At 42.6% G+C, this 19723-nt stretch overlaps 1 protein-coding gene across 1 annotated transcript; it reads left to right on the top strand.

The window, feature by feature from the left end:
• The first annotated feature begins 1068 nt into the window (after positions 1–1068).
• Positions 1069–5989, top strand: CHAC1 (ChaC glutathione specific gamma-glutamylcyclotransferase 1). The gene is made up of 3 exons (XM_089523154.1): positions 1069–1470; positions 3061–3096; positions 4484–5989. Exons 1-3 carry the CDS (start codon positions 1069–1071, stop codon positions 4886–4888), a joined length of 843 nt encoding a protein of 280 aa, XP_089379280.1. The 3' UTR covers positions 4889–5989.
• Positions 5990–19723: the final 13734 nt, after the last annotated feature.

Genomic DNA, 19723 nt, shown 5'->3' with positions numbered 1-19723 from the left:
AAATATAATCACTATTTTATCATTTATATATGTAATTATATTATTAGTATTAGTATTAGTATTTTGGAGTGATGGTTTGCTATGCAATAATAATAATAATAATAATAATAATAATAATATCCTTACTATCCTTTCGACGCCAGCTAAAGACGTCCCTGTGCAGTCAGGCCTTTTAAGCTGAGAAGGACTGCATTTTTAATGCAGGACTATACAAATTTTAACGGTTTGTATTTCAACATGTTATGTTTTAATTTATAACTGTTTTAATTTTTAATTTTTTAATTGTTTTTTTAATTTTTACATTTATGTATTTTAATGTTGTTGTGCTGTTTTTAAACTGTATTGTTTTATACTCGTCGTTCGCCACCTTGAGTCCTTGTATTGGGAGAAAGGTGGCATGTAATAAAATAAAATAATTAGAATTAGAATATGCATACATATTAATTAAATATAATTAATATAAATGCAAATAATAATATACATAATCAATACTATTTAATCTGTAATATACTTAATTAATATGTAAGTCTATGAATACAGATTGTTGTTATTATTATTATTATTATATATTTAATTATTTAATATGCAATATATTTAATTAATAAATGAATACAAATGGTGCTGTTGTTATTATTATTATATTTAATTATTTAATCTGTAATATAGTAAATTGCTATCTAAGTATATGAATACAGATCATCATCTGCATAGCAAATGTCAATAGTCTCTGTAAGCTGTTTGCAGCACGATCCCCCTCCTCCCCTCCCTCCCTCCTCCCTTTCTTTCCTGACGCAACCTCCAGCCTCTTTTACTCGAAAGCTTCCAGGCGCCTTGCATCATCCCAGCCTCTCAGAGCCGGCAGCCAGCGAACCAATCAAAGGCCGCGTCACGTCTTACGCTTGACAGGCCTCACTACCCAATCCGGATTCGGACCCTACCTGGGGAGGCGGGACAAAACGAGGCCGGAGCCTCTGATTGGAGGACGCGAAAGAGTCCGACGGGGCAGGGGCGGGGTTTGCCGGCAAGACGGTATTTAAGGAGCGGGAGCGGCCGGAGCGGGACAGTTGAATGAGGTCCCTCTCTGAGGTGATTTTGGCTCTGGTTCTCCTTCGCGCCTGCTCCTGCTCCGCCGCCATCACGGCCAGCCCCGACCAAGCCTCCCCTTCCACCCGGGCCACTCCTGCCCCGCTGCCCCCGCAGCTCCCTTGGCTGCTCCTCCGGCTCCTCCTCCGCTCCGGAGCCATGAAGCGGGACCACCACCACCACCACCAGCAGCAGCAGCAGCAAGCGACGGAGGTCCTGGCCGACGAAGAGGGGTCCCCTCCGTCCTCCCCGCTCTGGGTCTTCGGCTACGGCTCTCTGGTCTGGCGCCCCGGGTTCGAATTCACCTCCCGCAAAGTGGGCTGCATCCGAGGCTACAGCCGACGCTTCTGGCAAGGAGACACCTTCCACCGGGGCAGCGAGAAGATGGTAAGCGAGAAGGGAGAGAGAGAGAGAGGGACCAGGCGTCCTCCTTTTCCCGGACACGCCCTGCACCCCCTCAGCCTCCTCTCCAGGAGGAATCCCCAAGGGGCCTCCGTTTTGGGCAGGGCTAAGAAGCATGGCGTTGATGGGAAGAAGGACTAGGAGAAGGGACAGCATGGGATTGAATCATTGGGGGGATACTTGCCTATAGGGGATCATGGGGGAATAGTTTCCCATGGCAAGTATCCCCCAATCATTTCCTATGGGCAAGTATGGTTCCTCTATGGACAGATAGCCCCCATTGATTTCCCATGGGCAAGTATTCCCCAGTGATTTCCTATGGAGGACTATGGTTTCTCTATGGACAGATAGCCCCCAATGATACTCTATGGGCAAATATGGTTCCTCTATGGGCAAGTATTCTTCAGTAGTTCCCTATGGGCAAGTACTGTCATTTGTTTTAGTATGCCCTGAAACTGATATTTATATGAGTGCTTTTAATTTTGATTTGGTCACGCCCTACATTTGTTGTGAATGTCCTCCATTTGCGGTGCCTTGTCCTCCTTTGCTGTGAGGAGGACACCTGGTCACCCTGCCCCTCCCTCCCTTGAGTCCCCTGGACATTACAAAATAAAAGCCGAAAACGCCAATGTAAAGATAAATGGATGCTTCTTAGTCCTGCTCAAAATGGAGGAAATTATGGAATTCCCCCTGGACAGAAAAACTGGAATGTAGGACATGTCCTGGAAAAGGAGAGTTGGTCACCCTGGGGCTGGGGTGGGAGCCCCCTTCTCTCACTGGCCCTTGAGCCCCTGGGGCTTCCCTGTTGTTGGAAACATAAAGGAGGGAAACAGTTATGGATTTAGGGAATTTGGGTAGATTCCCCCACCTTGACCCACTTTGGGTGACCAGATGTCCTCTCTGCAGAGGAGGACCAGGTGCTTCAAAATGTAAGGCATTCAAGAAAAAATGTGAACATTGCCAAATAAAAAGCTAACAACACTCAGAAATGGAGGACGTTTTGGAGTTCCTTCTGGACAGAAAGTTGAAATGTAGGACACGTCCTGGAAAAGGAGTAGATCTGGTCACCCTGTACCCCAGTAGCTTCCTTCACCCTTGGTTTGGCATTGCCCATGCAGTGGCTCTGGAGGGGCATTCGCTGTGCGAAGGAGGCAGGGTGGGTCTCCTTGACTTCATGGGTTGGTTCTTCCAGTGGCATCACTAGGGAGGTGTGGGAGGTTCAGACCACACCAGGCGACACCTCACAGGAGGGGTGAGACCCAGTGGGGCCTTCCTCCCAGTGCAGTGGAGGGGCGAGCATGCCACTCAAGGCTTTGTCACCATCCCAGTGCTTGAGAATGGAGCCAAGGCACTGGCAAAGGTCATGGAGGGTGGCAGGTGAGCAAGGCAGTGAGGGAGGAGAGTGGGGCAGGCCACCACCAGTGCCATCCCCCTTGGCAGCCCCTTGCACCAGGTGTCACCAGGCCTGGTGGTACCACTGGTTCCCCTTCAGTTGAGATTTGATTTATGCTTACAGGGTTGATTCTTCCAACTTCCAAATTAACGCTGGCCCCTTTCTTCCCCTTTCTTGTTCAGCCTGGACGAGTGGTCACCCTCCAAGAAGATTACAATGTAAGTATTTGTTTCCTGCATCCTTATGCTGTTAGCATGGTGTACACTTCTACAACAAGGCCTAGTCTGGGTTCTTTTTGTGGTGATAGCTCTTTCTGTCTTCCCAGTCCTCATCTTAGATTCCTAAAGGAAGAACAGGAGGCTGGTGGGGGATCACTGTAGTTAGAGGTTTTTCTAAGGCCAGACTATTTACCTCTTGATGTTCATGTGGCCTGTGGGAATGCTGAAAACACTTGAATATTCAAGACACTGTAGAATGCTGTTAATGCTCTTAAGATGGTTATCCATTCTGTCATCATGGGTTACTGTGACAACATGAAACAGGATTTTGATAAAATTGGAGGCATCCTGCAACTGGCATGTAATTGCTCAGCAAAAATTTGGAAGGCAGCTGAGTCAATACAATGGCTTTCCAGGAGTCTCTCCAAAAGTTCACTATCTTAATGACTCAGTGGACTGGACAGAGGTGAAGGAATGAGTGACAGTTTTTTTTTTAAAAAAAAAAATAACTGCCTCTAACCAAAAATGTGGCCTTTAACTTCCCTGGGCCCACCATAAAGTCCATTAAAAATTAGAATGGATGGCAAGAAGCTGTATTAGCATAGAAAGCAGATCAGAATTTGTAAGAGTTGCTTTTTGGATTGCAATTCCCAAAATGCTCCAACTAGTAGGGTCACTGGTTATATCAGCTAGGAGGGTTGGTGAGTTGTAGTACCAAAATATATCTTTTTCAAGCATTCCAAAGCTGTGTTCTTATGGAAAATGCCAGTTAAGGGATAGAGAGACTGTTCTGAGGTATTATGTTTCTTATGTCTGGCTTCAAAATATATAGCATAAGGAAGCAAAGCATAAGCCAAAAGAGGATTTGTAATATGCAAGTCAGTAGAGCCTGAGGTGCATAGTTTGTCTATTTTTCTTGCTTGATTTTCCAGGATGCAAGTAGGGAAGCAGTAGTCAAAGTGATTGGAAAACATATTTTGTACTACCGGGGCTTGTGCCCATAAACAGAGTGGGAGTGTGCATAGAAAGTGTGATGCTCCAGATGTTGGACTGCAACTCCTAGCATGTGGATGTGATAGTTAGCACTGTTGAACCTAGCTCTCCAACAACATCTGGATAATCATATTTTTGTCAGCTCTTGCTGTAAATATAATGCCACTTCCTGCTGAACATAATAAAATGCCATTATCAATCCTCAGTTAGTTTTTAGACCCCTTTCTGCCTTTCCTTGAAAGGGTTACAGTACATATAAATTTATTTCCAGCACATACACACATATTTATTATTATTGTTATTACATTTTATTTATAAAGCACTGTAAATTTGGAATATATAAAACTGTACCTCCCTGGGTAAATTACTCATGCATTTTACTTTCTCATTCCAGGGGTCCACATGGGGTGTTGCCTATGAGCTCCATGGAGATCAAGTTGCTGCTTCTCTCAAGTATCTGAACGTGCGAGAAGCGGTTCTTGGAGGATATGTCACCAAGCTGGTGAAGTTCTACCCCCAGGAGAAAGAGCTCAAGGAGCCAATCCTAGCCCTGGTTTACATTGCTACACCCCAGAATCCTTCCTACTTGGGGCCAGCCTCTGAAGAGGACATTGCTGCTCAGATCATTGTCTCCAGTGGCCGTGCCGGCCACAATATTGAGTACCTGCTGCGGTTGGCAGATTTCATGCGCTACTGCTGCCCTCAGGTGGAGGATGAACATTTGTTTTCAATTGAGGAGGCTCTGATTTCTATCCTGCCCTGTCTATACCATGCTGAAGAGTCTGTAATAGAAGAATGAATGTGGTTTATGCCATCCCGGAGAGACTGATAAATGACTTTTTAGCCAAGGACACTGATTACAGTACACACATCAAGTGCAACTCCAGTCAGATTAATAAAGCCAGTGGGTAAGATAGGTGGGGTGGATGAAGATGGAGACACTGTTACATATTTGCTGCTTTAATGATCTCTGACTGGCAGTAGGTTTGTTGTCTTGAGTGGAGAATGAAGAGAGCTACTGCCACTCTACCAGCCACATTTGGGTTGCAAAACTAGCGAAAAGACACTTTTAACCCTATACCCATCCACCCAAATGGATGTAAGTCTCACTGAAGATACTGGAGCTTACTTCTGAGGAGTTATCCCAGAGTTAGGTGAAGTTATTATTGTACGAACTGTAAGTCTCAGAATCCCCTAATCAATGTGGGCAGTGACCATGCTGGCTGGTGAGGTTCTAGGAATTGTTCACCAAAAGCAGTAAATGTCTAGCTCTGCCTTATGCATAGGGATGTGCTGCTAATTGTGGTTTTAAAACGTGCAGCCTAAGCAGTTTTCTTTAAATTTGCTGAAGCTACAATATACTTTTAGTATTTTTAACATACCCCACCTGAAGCAGAGCAGTGGCTGTAATAGCCTCACAATACCTCACAAGCTGCAAGTGTGGGGTTGAGTGTTTGCAGGTCAGAAGAGTCAGCCTCTTTCTCCAGCCTCCATTTCAGTGACTCGACCTTCATGTGTATGCCGGGGTTCCCAGTGCAATATAAATTTGCCTTGCCTTCTGTAGGCTCTCTGAAGGGGCCAAATTCTTAGATTTGTCTTAAGCGAACATTTAATGCACTACCTTTTATAAATATACATAAAACTTGATAATGTATTTATTGTACTGAACATAATATTTCATGAAGAGAAAAGTGTTCAAGTTGTTAGTGTGCTAGTAACTTCTCTGCAGAGCAGGGGGTGTTACAAGACTGATGTGGTTGTGCCTTCTGGTTTTAGAATGGCTTCCCTGCCTTAAAGAAAAGAGCATCCACTGATAGAAGCTGTGGTCTCTTGAGGCAGCTTTCCTGTGAATAGTGTCACTCTGTTCTGTGTTACGTAATACAGTTATTTCCATACATTACCTCTATGTGTGTCCTTTCTGCTGTGTGACTACAGAGTTTAAACACCAAGGCCTGTTTATCTACCACTCCACAGTCCAATTCAGCTATAGTCTAAAAAATATAACATCCCTTTGTTCAATGTCTAGAGTTAAAAACAACACATGTTCACAAAGTTAGAGGTTGCTGGAGAGATTAGATATGTATATGGAAGAATGCCTGTGCTGAGCATTGCCACCTTAGAACCCTCCTGGAGCAAATGCAGGTTAGGAAAGAGTTCAATTCTTCTTGTCGTAATTTTTTGAAAAAAATAGCTGTTTTTGTTAACAAAGCTGAGTCGTGGGAAAAGCTCATTGACATGTTACAGGTGTTGTGATATATAAAAAATTCTGTGTTTCTTGTGCCTAGATAAGAACCAATCTGACAGGTTCATCCATCAGAGAGACCTTTTTGGTTTTTACACTGAAAGAACATTAGTGGTTTTTTGCTAAGAAACTTCATGTATATGGAGATAAAAACTCAAAACAAGCATTTCAGAGGTCACAGTGAATAAGAGCCAATATTGCTGTGACTGCTTCCAAAGCTTTGCCATTAAAGGTCTCTGAAGCTACTTATGGCTGGGTTTATCTGAAGCTATTTGCTTGACAAGCACAATTTGTACCTTGCACTTGTTCCAACACTGGGCATCTAGTGCTAAGTCAAAACCTTACTGTGGGCAGGATGTAGAAGTTGCTTCTAACTCACACACCTAGAGCGCCGTAATAAAAGATTCATGATGTCTGCAAGATCTTCCATATTCCCTCTCCCCTGTCTCCCACCAAAAAAGCTGCATAGCGCACTCAGAAAGCACACAGGGCTTATCTTTCAGACACCTGCATTTTTCTGTGTTTTAGGGCAGTGGAGCCTTTGCGATAACAATATGCTGTTTAAGCCGTCTTTGCTCCCATCCAACTCAAACTAATGTGTATCCCATGTCTCTGCATTTGTCTTAAATCAGATAAAAGAAAAAATGCAACTCAGTTGGCTTTCCATTTGTGTGTAATGGCCTGCAGCTAGAGCGAGAGTGTTCTGGCACTGGAGTCGGCAGAAGATAGATGAAACTTTATTGGGAGATGGTCCCCAGTAGGCTAGGCCCTCTGTCAGCCAAGCATTTCTATATCGGATGGTTTTGGTGTTTTATCACAATGAATGTTCAGGCAGCTTTCTGAAATTCTGCTTGAACTGATATTGTGGCCTACATCTCTGATCACTGACTCATGCTGGCTGTAATTGAAAATAGTGCTACCCAAAGTATAGGTTGTTGGACTGGTGTCAACCCCTGTGCCATCTGCCAGTCCCTGGAGAGCTTTCAGGCAAGAATATACTGCAGTCAATGGGCACAGTTATGGTGCCAGTCCTTAGCACATTTGTGTGTGTGTGTTTGGGGGGGGGGGGATGGCAAGTCTCTTACATGGTAGTTTAAGCACTTGCTAAAATGCATCTAAAGAGCACCAGACGGGAAGATTTTACAACACCCTCCCTGAAGGATGCAATTCTCTCCATTGATTGCTGTGGAGGAAATCTAATAGCCCTAGCAATCAGAGTATGATTTTATTCTTCCTCTTTACTCTGTTAATATGCCTGTGGCAACAGTTTGCAATGCAGTTGAACAAGTGGCACGGCCACCTACTTCCTAGGCCAGAGCTGAGGGTTAAACAACCACAAACTGTTGTGGCCTTTTGGAGAGAAAAAACACACCCTATAAACAAATATACAATACTCATAAGTAGAATCAACAGCAATCATGGAACTCTGTAAAGACCAATCTGTAACCACATAAGACTGACCATTTTGTTGTGTTTTGTTTTGGCAAGAGGCCTGTTCCAGTCCCAAAAGGGCTGAGGCTCCCCTCCCATGATACAAGGGGCCTTTGAGAGGAGCCAGAATGCCTAGGGCATATGCACTTTCTTCACCTCAATTTACTTTTACTAATATTCAGTTCAGGCTAGACATTGCAAATGTTACATTAGATTTGTAATTGGTTGACTGACCAAACCCAAAGGGTGTTGAGCAATGGCTCCTCTTCATTCTGGAGAGAAGTGTCCAGTGAGAAGCCACCAAGTCCTGTCCTGGGCTCAGTGCTATTCAACATCTTTATCAATGACTTGGATGAAAGAATAAAGGGCATGCTTATCAAATTTGTAGATGACACCAAATTAGGAGCCGTACCTTATACCCCAGAGGAAAGGATCAAAATTCAAAATTAACATAATAGATTAGAAAGCTGGCCCAAAATTAACAAAATGGATTTCAACAGGGAGAAAGGTAAGGTACTGCACTTAGGTAGAAGAAATTGAATGCATAGATATAAGATTGGGGACACCTGTCTTAATAAGACTATGTGAAAGGGAGCTAGAAGTCCTTATTGATCACAAGTTGAACACGAGTCCACAGTGTAATGCAGCAGCTTAAAAAGTTAATACAATTCTAGTCTGCATCAATAGAAGTATAGTGTTTAGATCAAGGGAAGAAATAGTACTGCTGTATTCTGTTTTGGTCAGGCCTCACCTGGAATACTGTGTCCAGTTCTGGGCACCAAAATTCAAAAAGGATAATTAGAAGCTGGAGCATGTCCTAAGGAGAGCAGCCAGAATAGTTAAAGGTCTGGAAATCAGGCTCTATAAGGAGAGACTTAGGGTGCTGAGTATGTTTAGCCTGGGGAAGAGAAGGTTAAGAGGTGATATGATAACCCTGTTTAAATACTTGAAGAGGTGTCATATTGAGGCTGGAGCAAGCTTGTTTTCTGCTGCTCCAGGGAATAGGACATGGAGCAACAGATGCAAACTACAGGAAAAAATATTCCACCTCGACATTAGGAGGAACTTCCTGACAGTAAGAATTGTTCAACAGTGGAACACATTCCCTTGGAATGTGATGGAGTCTCCTTCTTTGGAGATTGTTTTTAAGTATAGGCTGGATGGCCATCTGTCAGGGATGCTTTGTGAGTTCTTGCATGGCATGGGTTTGGACTGGATGGCCATTGTGGTCTCTTCCAACTCCATGATTCTATCAATCTAGGAGAGTGATGTGGCTCCCTCCCCACCAAACCTGCTCACACTGGCTCTCAGGGGTGATCCCCACACCCTTTAACAATACTGACTGGGCAGAGACAGTCCCAGTTAATCCTCTGTCCTCCCATTTTTTCAGCTGCTTTCATATGCTCATTTTAATCTCTTCCCACTTTCCATTTTGTCTCCAGTTTACTTAAATTGGTGGAGACTAAATTTAAAGTGCAAAAGTAGTTTGCACTCAAGTCAACAGAACTGAGAGGAGAGGAAGGGGCAAAACCTTGCTTTTCCCAGTAGGCTCAGGCAAAAGCAACCTAGCTTGTCTATTCTTCCTCCTTCTTAACTTTTGGTCACCTTGACCTCACCATGATATTGTTTGGCCATATGTGTCCTTGTTTTGATCTGTTCAGTGTTGAAGAGTATGGGCCTCTGGGCTTCCAAAGCTTTGCTTGGCAGGAAAAAAAACCCTGTAACTCCCAGAATCATTCCAGATAGCATGGCCAGAGACCATGTTGGCTGGGGAGATCCTGGGAACTGCAGTCTAAAATGTAACATTTCCAAGCTCTGCTTAACAATGCACACTGTGATGAGACAGACAGGACCCCTGATCTAGGCAAACAGAAAGAACAGTCTGTGGAAGCTACCTGATCTCCAGCGCACATGAGCACATATTCTCTTTTAACATATCTGCGTACACACAGACATACAAAAATGCCCCTCACCCCTTGCTGTGCTGTCCCTCCAAGGACAAGGGCTGCCTCTGACACAGTTCTTCTGAGGACAGAGGTCAAATACAGAAACAATTTCTCTCCCCCCTTCCCCCTTGCAAGGATGCCAAGGCAGGCTTTAAATAGAAGATTGTGAAGCTCCTGCTTGGACCATGGGGGAAAAACACATCTTCCCAAGAACCGCAAAATCACAGTCCAAGAAACTGATGTTATACTTTGACAAGTGGAGACAAAAATATTCATATACTGTATTTTAAAGTATATAGCTCCCTGCCCCCCCACCACCAAATTGTTCCTCAAAGCCGAGCTAGGCTAAGATATTGTATTTGTATCAAATAACAAAATGGTACCTTTGGCCACTCTGTGTACAGAAGCTGCTAAGACCTGCTGCTGAATCCTTCTTCAGCACTGGAGATAGGACATCTTCCACAACAGCCACGAGGAGCAGGCTAGCTGTGAGTGCATAGGAGCACTCAGCTCTGCCTTCCAAACTTTTGTTGCTTCTCTCTTCCTCCCAGCTATCACCTTTCATCTGACATTGAGAGAGGTCACCCAGTGGTTTCAGTGGCTGATCAGGGATCTGAACTATGGTCTCCCAGAGCCCTAGTTCAACATTCTAGCCACTAAGCCACAGTGACTCTACAATGTAGATATTCAGTGGTGAATTCTTAGAGAATTCACATTTGGCCTAAGAGGATGGCAGTGGCAACCATCCTCTTAATAAATGTTGCCAAGAAAGCCCTATGAGAGGGTAACGATAAACCAGAGTTGACTTGAAGGCAAAAAAGAAGAAAAGATGGAGAAGGAAAGCATCGACGGTAGCCCAATTGAATGGAATGGGACTTACTGCAGAGTAGCTACACATGTGATTACACTGTTACCGTAATTTTACCTTACTTAGTTCTCAAAATAGGAAAGAGGAGTCGTATGGAGTGAATTGAGGCTAATATTCACAAAAGATTTAGCACTGGGATTTCCAGAACTCAACATTAGGACAGGTGGCTTGTATGCAGGAGGTTCCTGTTTGTTGACTGAAATCCATGGCAGGAAACCTCTACCAGCCAAGTGTGTAGACCAGGCATAGGTAACTTCTGAGGGTTTGGGAGCCATTCCCCCCTCCCATATCCTCCAACCATCATACTTTGGCAGGGACATAACCCCCTACTAATCCTGTCATCCCACTTTTCACCTGCTTTTAAAGTGTCCCAGTTTCTTTCTCCTCTTCTCACTTTCACCATGTCCTCAGCTTGCTTCAATTGGAGCAAACCATTGAGTATGATTGCAAGTGGAGTTCAAAGTGGAAGGTAGTTTACATTCAATTAACTCAACGGGAAGAGAGGACAGGAGGGGTAGACTTTTGCCATTCCTAGCTCAAGCAAAAGCAAACTGCTGCAGCCTTTTCTAGCTTCTACACTCTAATTCATTAACAACCTTTGCTATCTTGAACACACTTCAGTCACATATGTCCCATTTTTCATCTATGAAATGTTAGAGGGTATGTCCTCACCTAGACCTTGTTGGGTTATCCCCAACACTCCCAAACCAATCCCACCCCCCATGACAAATCATGTCTCCATAAGCCATTGTCTCAAATTAGCTTTCTACCTTGTGATGATGGTAAAGGAACTATCCCTTTACCAGTCCTGAAGTAGAATTCAGTTGCTGGTCCAGTCTGTTTTTGAACATGAACCTGGCAGCCATAAACTAAAAAGAATAACCACAATGATCCAGAAGCCATGAATCCAATCTTGCAGACACAGGAGGCTAACAGAAAATGCTTTTGAACTATAATTGATTTGGGTGACAGACTAAATAGCTCAGGGAAGTGATGGGAAGACGAGGAGGGCTATGTATTGGAAACATTTAAAATCTACAGCTCTTGCTGTAATAGGATTCTTTCCAGTTTCAGCACACATGATTTTTTTGAGGCACTAACATACTATGAGAGAAGGTACTGTATATGTGCAGCTGTCTCTGATATACTTCACATTTTTAATAAATAATAAAATAAATTAAAACTTTTATTTTTATCCCGCTTTTCTGTGACGAGACAATCAAAACAGCTCACAAAAAATTCTCTCATACTAGGGGAGTACAAATGCTTACAAATTTGAAGATAGATCGTTCACATTTCAATCAGCTTCCAATGCCTATTAAATAATTGCCAGTACCCATGAAATAACTGCCCACCTTCACTTCTATTCTTCCATTTAAAAGAGAACATTTCAGTTGCTGCTGCTATCCACCAATTGAATTTTATTGCCTCCTCACCAATTACCACGTACGGATGTGAAATGGGGTGCTGGAGAAGAGTACTTAGAATACCATGGACAGCCAAAAGACAAACAAATGGATTCTTAAACAGATCAGACCAGGGCTTTCCTTGGAAGCAAAGATGATCAAGTTGAGACTATCATACTTTGGCCACATAATGAGAAGGTACGGATCACTAGGGGGAAAATGCTAGGAAAGGTAGAGGGTAGAAGAAAGAGAGGAAGACCACAAACCAGATGGATAGACTCAGTCAGGGGGGTTATAGGCAAGGGCTTGCAGGATCTATGCAAGGCAGTGGAGGATAGAGATTCTTGAAGATGTCTCATCCTCAGGGTCACCATGAGTCGGAATTGACTTGAAGGCAGCTAACAACAACAAACCAGCTAAAACACTTTCTACAAACTGATTCTGTCTCTTCACCTTCTCAAGTACATCTGGTTGGATTACAGGAGAGGGATTTCTCAGTGATGGTTCCCAGGCTCTGGAATTTACTTCCTAGAGAGGCTGGACTGGCTCTTTCTTGTTGTACTCCCAACAATGACTGATCATAAGAAAAGAGTTTTTAATAATTTGTTTTATTTTTAATAGTTTGTTGGGTTTTCCTAATAGGTGTGTTTTTAAATTGCTTTAAATTCTACTGATAATTTAATTATCTTTTAAAGTTTGCATGTTCTTAGACTGATGTAAGTGTCTTCTACATCAGACTTCATTATCAAGTTTTATGTACATCTTACACTGATGCAAGGTTTTTTCCCATATGTTCTTAGTGATACAAGTTTTTTATCTCAATCTATTTTAATTTTCAAAAAAGGAGAAGAGATGGGATATTCAATAAATAAATAAATGATACTAAAACTAAAGAGTCCATGCCCCACTCTGTCTATTAGGAAACTTTCAGAAGCTGCCATATCCTGTTAATGCTCTGCATGTAATCCTAGTCCTCCATAAAGCTTCTGCCAGCCTTTCATCTAAGCAAGGCGCATGGATCTGGCAACATGTTGTTTTGCAGCTGGGTTTATGTCTGGCAATGCACTCCAATAACTCCATTTGTACTTCTAAGCCTGCCAGCTGGAAGGCAGATACTGGCTTTGGCTGAGCTACCCACATGTGTTTAAGGGATGTAGGAGGGAAGACAGAATACTTTAATCTGTTACCATGCCAGTCAACTCAACCTGTAGAGTCATGCTGACAAAACCCTTTGCTCCACACTGCACTTGTTTCTTCCATGCTGAACAGTGATGAGCCCATAGACCCAATAATGATTTGGGACATAGCTTCCCCATCCCATAATGTATTTAATGTATAAACTATGTGGGGGGGGGGTGCGACATCTGCATGTAGATATAAAGGGGGATCTCAAGAGTAAAGGGTTTGAGTACCATTGATCTAGTGGGCTAGAGACTGAGAGCTTCCAAAACAGTGAATCCTAGAGTTTTGTGTGTTAGCCAAGAGGCTCACTTGTCCTGCCTCATGAAAACCACTGTGCTACATGTGATTTGTACTATATCTTTGTTTAAGTGTAATTTCAACCTGTATTAGGCCATCATATCTCTTCTTCATAACTGCTAAGAATTTTTAAATGTCCAGTCAGGCACTCTGTAATGTTTCCCCTTCTGGGACAAGAGAGGTAAGCAATAAGAAGGGAGAACATGGGAGATCCAGTTCTCTTTCTCCCCCCCCCCCCCCCCAGAAAGCTGCTCAAATGGGGCAAGAAGGGAAGGGGAACAAGAAAAGGGAAGGCAAAAGAAAGTGGAGGATGAGGGACTGAGGGACAATTCCCAATCTGGTGTTAATGAAAAATAAGCTTATACCGATCAAAATTCTCAAATGTGTCCATAGAAATAGAAAAAGAAAAATGAAACCTTTTTACTTCAATTCCAGTGTTTCTGTTTTGCATTCATCCTGCTTACAACTCTTTTATGTGAAAAACAAACAGCAGTATGCATGTATCTGACACATCCTAAATAAAAAGTATTAGATGTTTGAGCCCTACATTTCTATCATATTTTTTAACTTCTCATCTTCTTCTAAATCTTTGTCTGCACATAATATTTTTGCAAATGCTCCTGGAAGGAAATTGCATGCAGCCTTTTATATTGGTTCTGATTGCATTAAATACTGATCTAAGAATTAACACTGAGGTGTCCTGCTCAAGAAATCAGCATTCATGAGCATCAGTAAACATTCTGTGTATGCATCCCATTTTCTACCACAGAGAATTCTAGAAACTGAACGACTGTATTAAGTCCAGAAAGGTATTCTGAAGAAATAGTTGTATGATTCATACAGGACAATTTCCAATCCCTGTACTCTTCCCTCCCAAACAACAGGCACACTAAAGAGAAAGTTTGCCTTCCCCTGAGGGTGAGAGCATGTGACTTGCCTAAGATCACCCAGTTAATTTAATGGCCAAGCAGGGAATCAAACCCTGATCTCCAAAATCATAGTCCAAACAGTCAACCCAAAATTGGTACAAACATTTAGCAAAAAGTACTTTCAGATATGCTTCTTCCAAGTTTAGCATCTCAGAGAATATGGAATCCATAGAAAGATGCACAACCTGGAAAAGCCCCCCCCCTCCCCAAGATTACCACTCTCAGAATCCCTCAGCTAGTATGGCTAATTCAGCAATATAGCAAGAAGATTATTGGCTTTTGCTGAGATTTAATCTCTCGGGAAGTGGATGTTTTTCAGGATGTGTCTTGTAACATTTTTCTGATTTAAAAAGGGAGAAAGGAGTGGGAAAGAAAAAGGAATGTGTTAGCAGCTTTAACACTAACTGGTTTTTATTTTAACATGAGCTTTCCTGTTCTTCGAGTAAATCGCAACACCCAGGCATCCACTCTGAAGTAGTACTGAATCCTCACAAAGCTATTCTGATACATGAAGAAGATCCGCTAAGCACTTCTGCACCTTATTGGTAGTAGAAATATAACAACAAAGGAAATCACCCACCCTTTTACTATGCCTGAAATCTACTGCCTGTGGCAGGTAAACCCAATACATGTTCAAAATGAAGACTTTTGCTGTTTTGTCTCTTTTTATCTATACAGAACAAAAATAGACGATAAGAACTGTTGCTGAAAAGTCTCCATGTTTCCCCCCTTAAATTTCTAATGATTTTGCGGCTACAGTTGTTTGTTTTTCCTTTTTTAGTCCATCTAAAGTGCTTTCTCTTTAACAATACAAACTATGAGAAAATATTAGAGGAAATTAATTTTAAATACAAATATTAAGGCCATAAATTTCACTTTAAAACACATGACCTCAAATACAAATCTCAGTGAATAAGGTGATGCTTTTTCTACAAATAAGCATAATTCAACCTAGACAAGGAAGAAATAGAAATAATTAGAGTTCCCGTACCTGGGATCAAACACTGATTAGGATGGCAACTGCAGCCAAGAAATAAGAAGACTAGGAATGGGAAGGTCAGTGGTGAAATAACCAGAAAAGAACCCAAAAAGCAAAGACATATAACTGAGTGCTCGAGTCAGAATCGTCCAAGCCATACTATTCCCCACCATTATGTACGGATATGAGAGCTGGATAGTGAAAAAAACAGATAAGAAAAAAAAAACCAACTAATTTCTCAGAGTGCTGAGGATACTGTGGACAGCCAAAAAGACAAACAAATGGGTCCATGAACAGATCAAGCCTGAAGCCAAGATGGCTAAATTAGGCCTGTCTACTTTGACCACATCATGAGAAGGCATGAATCATTAGAAAAAACAATAATGCTAGGAAAAGTGGAGGGTAGTAGAAAGAGAGGAAGACCACACAGAAGATGGATAGACTCAATCAGGGAGGTCACAAAGATGGATCTGCAAGACTTAAGCAGAGCAGCGGAGGATAGGCGGGCTTGAAGATATCTCATCCATGGAGTTGCCATAGGATTGAAGTTAACTCCAGGGCAGTTAACAACAAAAGCACACGAAATAACTTTTTCTTCTTTGGGATTTCAGCATATATCTATATAGGATATTCTACAGCATTTCCGAAAGGATTATTATCAAGAAAGAGATTTAATTTAATAGTGCAGTCAAGTCAATCCAGCATGGGTCTGTACACCTCATGCTTCAAAAGGTAGAACAAGTTCCTTGTCTGAAGTGATTTGAGGCCAACAACAGAGTGCATCCCAGTGCAAAGAAATGTACAGCCAAATATTTCGGGCCTGCTGCACCCAGGCAATGCAATGCCTGTTTTCTGCAGTAGCAGAACCCTGTGAAAAAGCTGGGCTCAAAAGGCATTCTCTGTAGGACAGTCAGGAAGTTCTACAAACTTTTTGCTCATTGGTTTCTGGGTGTGCTTTCTCCAACCCCCTTTTCATCTCTTCCACTTGCTTGTCCACTTGGCCAAATGAATGGTTGTGCATTTGTTTATGCACTGAAGTTCCTAAAAAGTACTGCCAGTACCTTGAACTCTGAAGAACTGAAATAAAGGTCAGGAACTCCATAAGAGGAAGAGGTTGTTTACTGTGAGTCTGAGACTTTTTTAGCCTCGTCCTGGGGATACCAAAACAAGATATCTCCCTCATGTGCTTCTGTTTATTCAACTTTTCTTGTCTGGAGGGGTTCAGTGCTGTCCATAAAGACAGTGTCAGGCCATAATGAATATATTGTTACAAAACACATAGGCAGTTAGCTGAAAGCTCCCCTTTAAAAAAAAAACAAAATAAAAAAGTTGACAAATTCTATTTAATCTCTCAATTCAATGGGCCAAGGCAGAGGCTGTAAATTTATTTTGTTACATTGCATCTCTCAGTGGAATGTTGGCTCCGTGTTTTTGGAAATTGTAGTTGACAAAATTAATTCTCCAGGCTCTGGGCAGAGGATGGGAGAAAGGTGCATGTGTGGGGGGAGAAAGTTTCCAGTGGAAATATATCAGCACTTAGTAGAGAGTATTTTTTAATCAACACTATCAGCACTGTTCAGGATTTAAAAAGTCAATTTTTAAGAGGAGGATTCTAACACATTTTCCAGGAAAAGTGTATTTTTCTTAACAATGGCCCGTTCCACATGGGCGGAAATTACGTGCGCGGCACGTACTAGGGTTAGAAAGGGGCATCCTTTCCGGACGCCCCTAACCCTAGTACGTGCCAAGCGTGTACAAAATGGCAGCACCCGTTCTACATGGGCGCCACCATTTTGACGTAGCAGACGCTTAGCGTCCGCACGTCTCGGCGCCATTATGACGCTGCAGGTGTGCCATTGGCACCTTGTGGCATCATAAGGGCGCCGCAAGAAGAACCTGCATTTTGCAGCTTCTTTTTGTTGTGCAGAGGAGTCACGCGGTTTGGCCACTGGGGCTCCTCCGCGCAGCAAATGACGGCACCGGCTGACCACCCTTTTTGGGCGGTCTGTAAAGCACCTATATGTCTTCCATAAGTAAGTTCTAGTGAGACCAGTGAGGCTTGCTTCCTTGTAAGTGTGCTTAGGACTGCAAGCTAACATTAAATTAAACTAAAATCTCTTTAGACACAAAATAGTATTCACTTCTTAAAGTGCTTCTAGCCTTCAAGTATTCTAAGACTGTGCAGTGGTGGTGAGGGAAAGCAGACAAAATCTGTCAAGCACCTTTTCACACTACACAATGATTGCAAATTAACTGCTATGGAATCCTGGAATTTGCAGGTTGAGTATTCTAAATACCTCTCCCTAAACTGCAAACCCCAGGCTAGTAAATCTTTTCCCACTTTAAAGCAGAGACAGGGAAAGTGTGAGCTTCAAACCCAGGGGCAGTTTTTGTGGCTGCTCCATGCTGCAACAATAATAACAATAACAATAATAGGAGCTCCCAAACTCTCCCTGTGGGTATGGGGGTGACTTTGCCATGCTTTGGGGAGTGGGTACTTTTAATTACAGGAGAGCTCTTTTTTTTCTAACAAGAAAAAGCCTGGAAGCTGACTGGTTTTCTAACCTTTAAACTGGCTGATTTTACAGGCATAGGAAACATGACTTGGACAGGAATCATTACAGAAAGAAACAAAGGATTGTTGGCTCCTATCAATCAAGCTCCCTATACTCACTCTTTGTAATGTTCAGCCCTCCCAATGTTGTCAGACTGCAGCTCCCAACGTTTCTCACCATTAGCCATGCTAGCTATTGCTGATGGGAGTTATAATCTAACATCTGAGGGCCACCTCAGATATTCACCTCTACTCAAAAGCAAGAAGAATAACATACTTACATAATTACATACATACTTAAAGCATTGACTGGCTTGGTTCTCAATGAAACCTATTTGTATATCACTGCAGCTTGGCCAATCCATGTTGGAGTGAACACTGTTTACTTTACAAGAGGATCCTTGGATCTTTGGTTTAAAATCTGAGCTTTATATTGCCTTTAGATGTGTTTATATTTCCTCTCCTCCCTCCCAGATCATTTCTTGGCTATCTTTGGAGTGTTCTAAATTTCTAAATACTAAGCAACAGGCATTGCAAGCATCTTGGGAACTATGATGCCAAAGGGTGAAATTATGCCAAAGGGTGGTGAAGTCTTGGACAAGGAGCATGTTTACTAGAAACCAAGTATGGACCTTTTTTCCAGGCCACTGAGGCAGAAACTTTGTTCCACAGGGCTCTGTCCTGGGCCCAGTGCTATTCAACATCTTTATCAATGACTTGGAGGACAAAATTGGGGGCATACTTATCAAATTTGCAGATGACACCAAATTAGGAGGAGTAGCTAATACCCCAGAAGACAGGATCAAGATTCAAAGTGACTGAACAGACTGGAAAGCTGGGCCAAGGAAAACAAAATGAATTTCAACACGGAGAAATTTAAGGTACTGCACTTAGGGTGGAAAAATGAAATGCACAGATATAGGATGGGGGACACCTGGCTGAATGAAACTATGTGTGAAAGGGATCTAGGAGTCCAAGTAGACCACAAGTTGAACATGAGTCAACAGTGTGATGCGGCAGCTAACAAAGCCAATGCAATTTTAGGCTGCATCAACAGAAGTATAGTGTCTCGATCAAGGGAAGTAATAGTGCCACTCTATTCTGCTTTGGTCAAGCCTCACCTGGAATACTGTGTCCAGTTCTGGGCACCACAATTCAAAAAGGATGTGGAGAAACGAGTGTGTCCAAAGGAGGGCGACTAAAATGGTGCAGGGTCTGGAAACCATGCTCTATGAGGAACGACTTAGGGAGCTGGGGATGTTTAGCCTGGAGGAGAGAAAGTTAAGAGGTGATGTGATAGCCCTGTTTAAATATTTGAAGGGATGTCATATTGAGGAGGGAGCAAGCTTGTTTTCTGCTGCTTGAGAGACTAGAACATGGAACAATGGATGCAAGCTACAGGAAAAGAGATTCCACCTCAACATTAGGAGGAACTTCCTGACAGTAAGGGCTGTTTGACAGTGGAACAAACTCCCCCGGAGTGTAGTGGAGTCTCCTTCCTTAGAGGTCTTCAAACAGAGGCTGGATGGCCATCTGTCGGGGATGCTTTGATTTAGATTTCCTGCATGGCAGGATGTTGGACTGGATGGCCCTTGTGGTCTCTTCCAACTCTATGATTCTATGAAACTAGGGTGGTGAGATGAAGCTTCTGTCTTTTTATTGCTCAGTTGACTTCGCTACTGGTTTTCTAAATGTTTTATGTATATGTTGGGATTAGTCAACCTCTTAGATGACTTTTCTGCCCCAAAACCCCCCAATACACAACAATTTTAATAGGAACCAAGAAATGCATCAACATCA

Source organism: Sceloporus occidentalis, unplaced genomic scaffold, assembly GCF_023333645.1.
Source record: "Sceloporus occidentalis isolate IW3139 unplaced genomic scaffold, rSceOcc1.0.p SCAF_4, whole genome shotgun sequence".
Taxonomy (NCBI): domain Eukaryota; kingdom Metazoa; phylum Chordata; class Lepidosauria; order Squamata; family Phrynosomatidae; genus Sceloporus; species Sceloporus occidentalis.
This window is presented reverse-complemented; position numbering and strand designations above follow the sequence as displayed.

Bases quoted from the DNA above. Each gene is read 5' to 3' on its own strand.
- CHAC1 (XM_089523154.1), top strand. From the start codon at position 1,069: ATGAGGTCCCTCTCTGAGGTGATTTTGGCTCTGGTTCTCCTTCGCGCC. The intron at 1,471-3,060 runs GTAAGCGAGAAG...TTTCTTGTTCAG, and splicing joins ACCGGGGCAGCGAGAAGATG to CCTGGACGAGTGGTCACCCT. The intron at 3,097-4,483 runs GTAAGTATTTGT...TTCTCATTCCAG, and splicing joins CCCTCCAAGAAGATTACAAT to GGGTCCACATGGGGTGTTGC.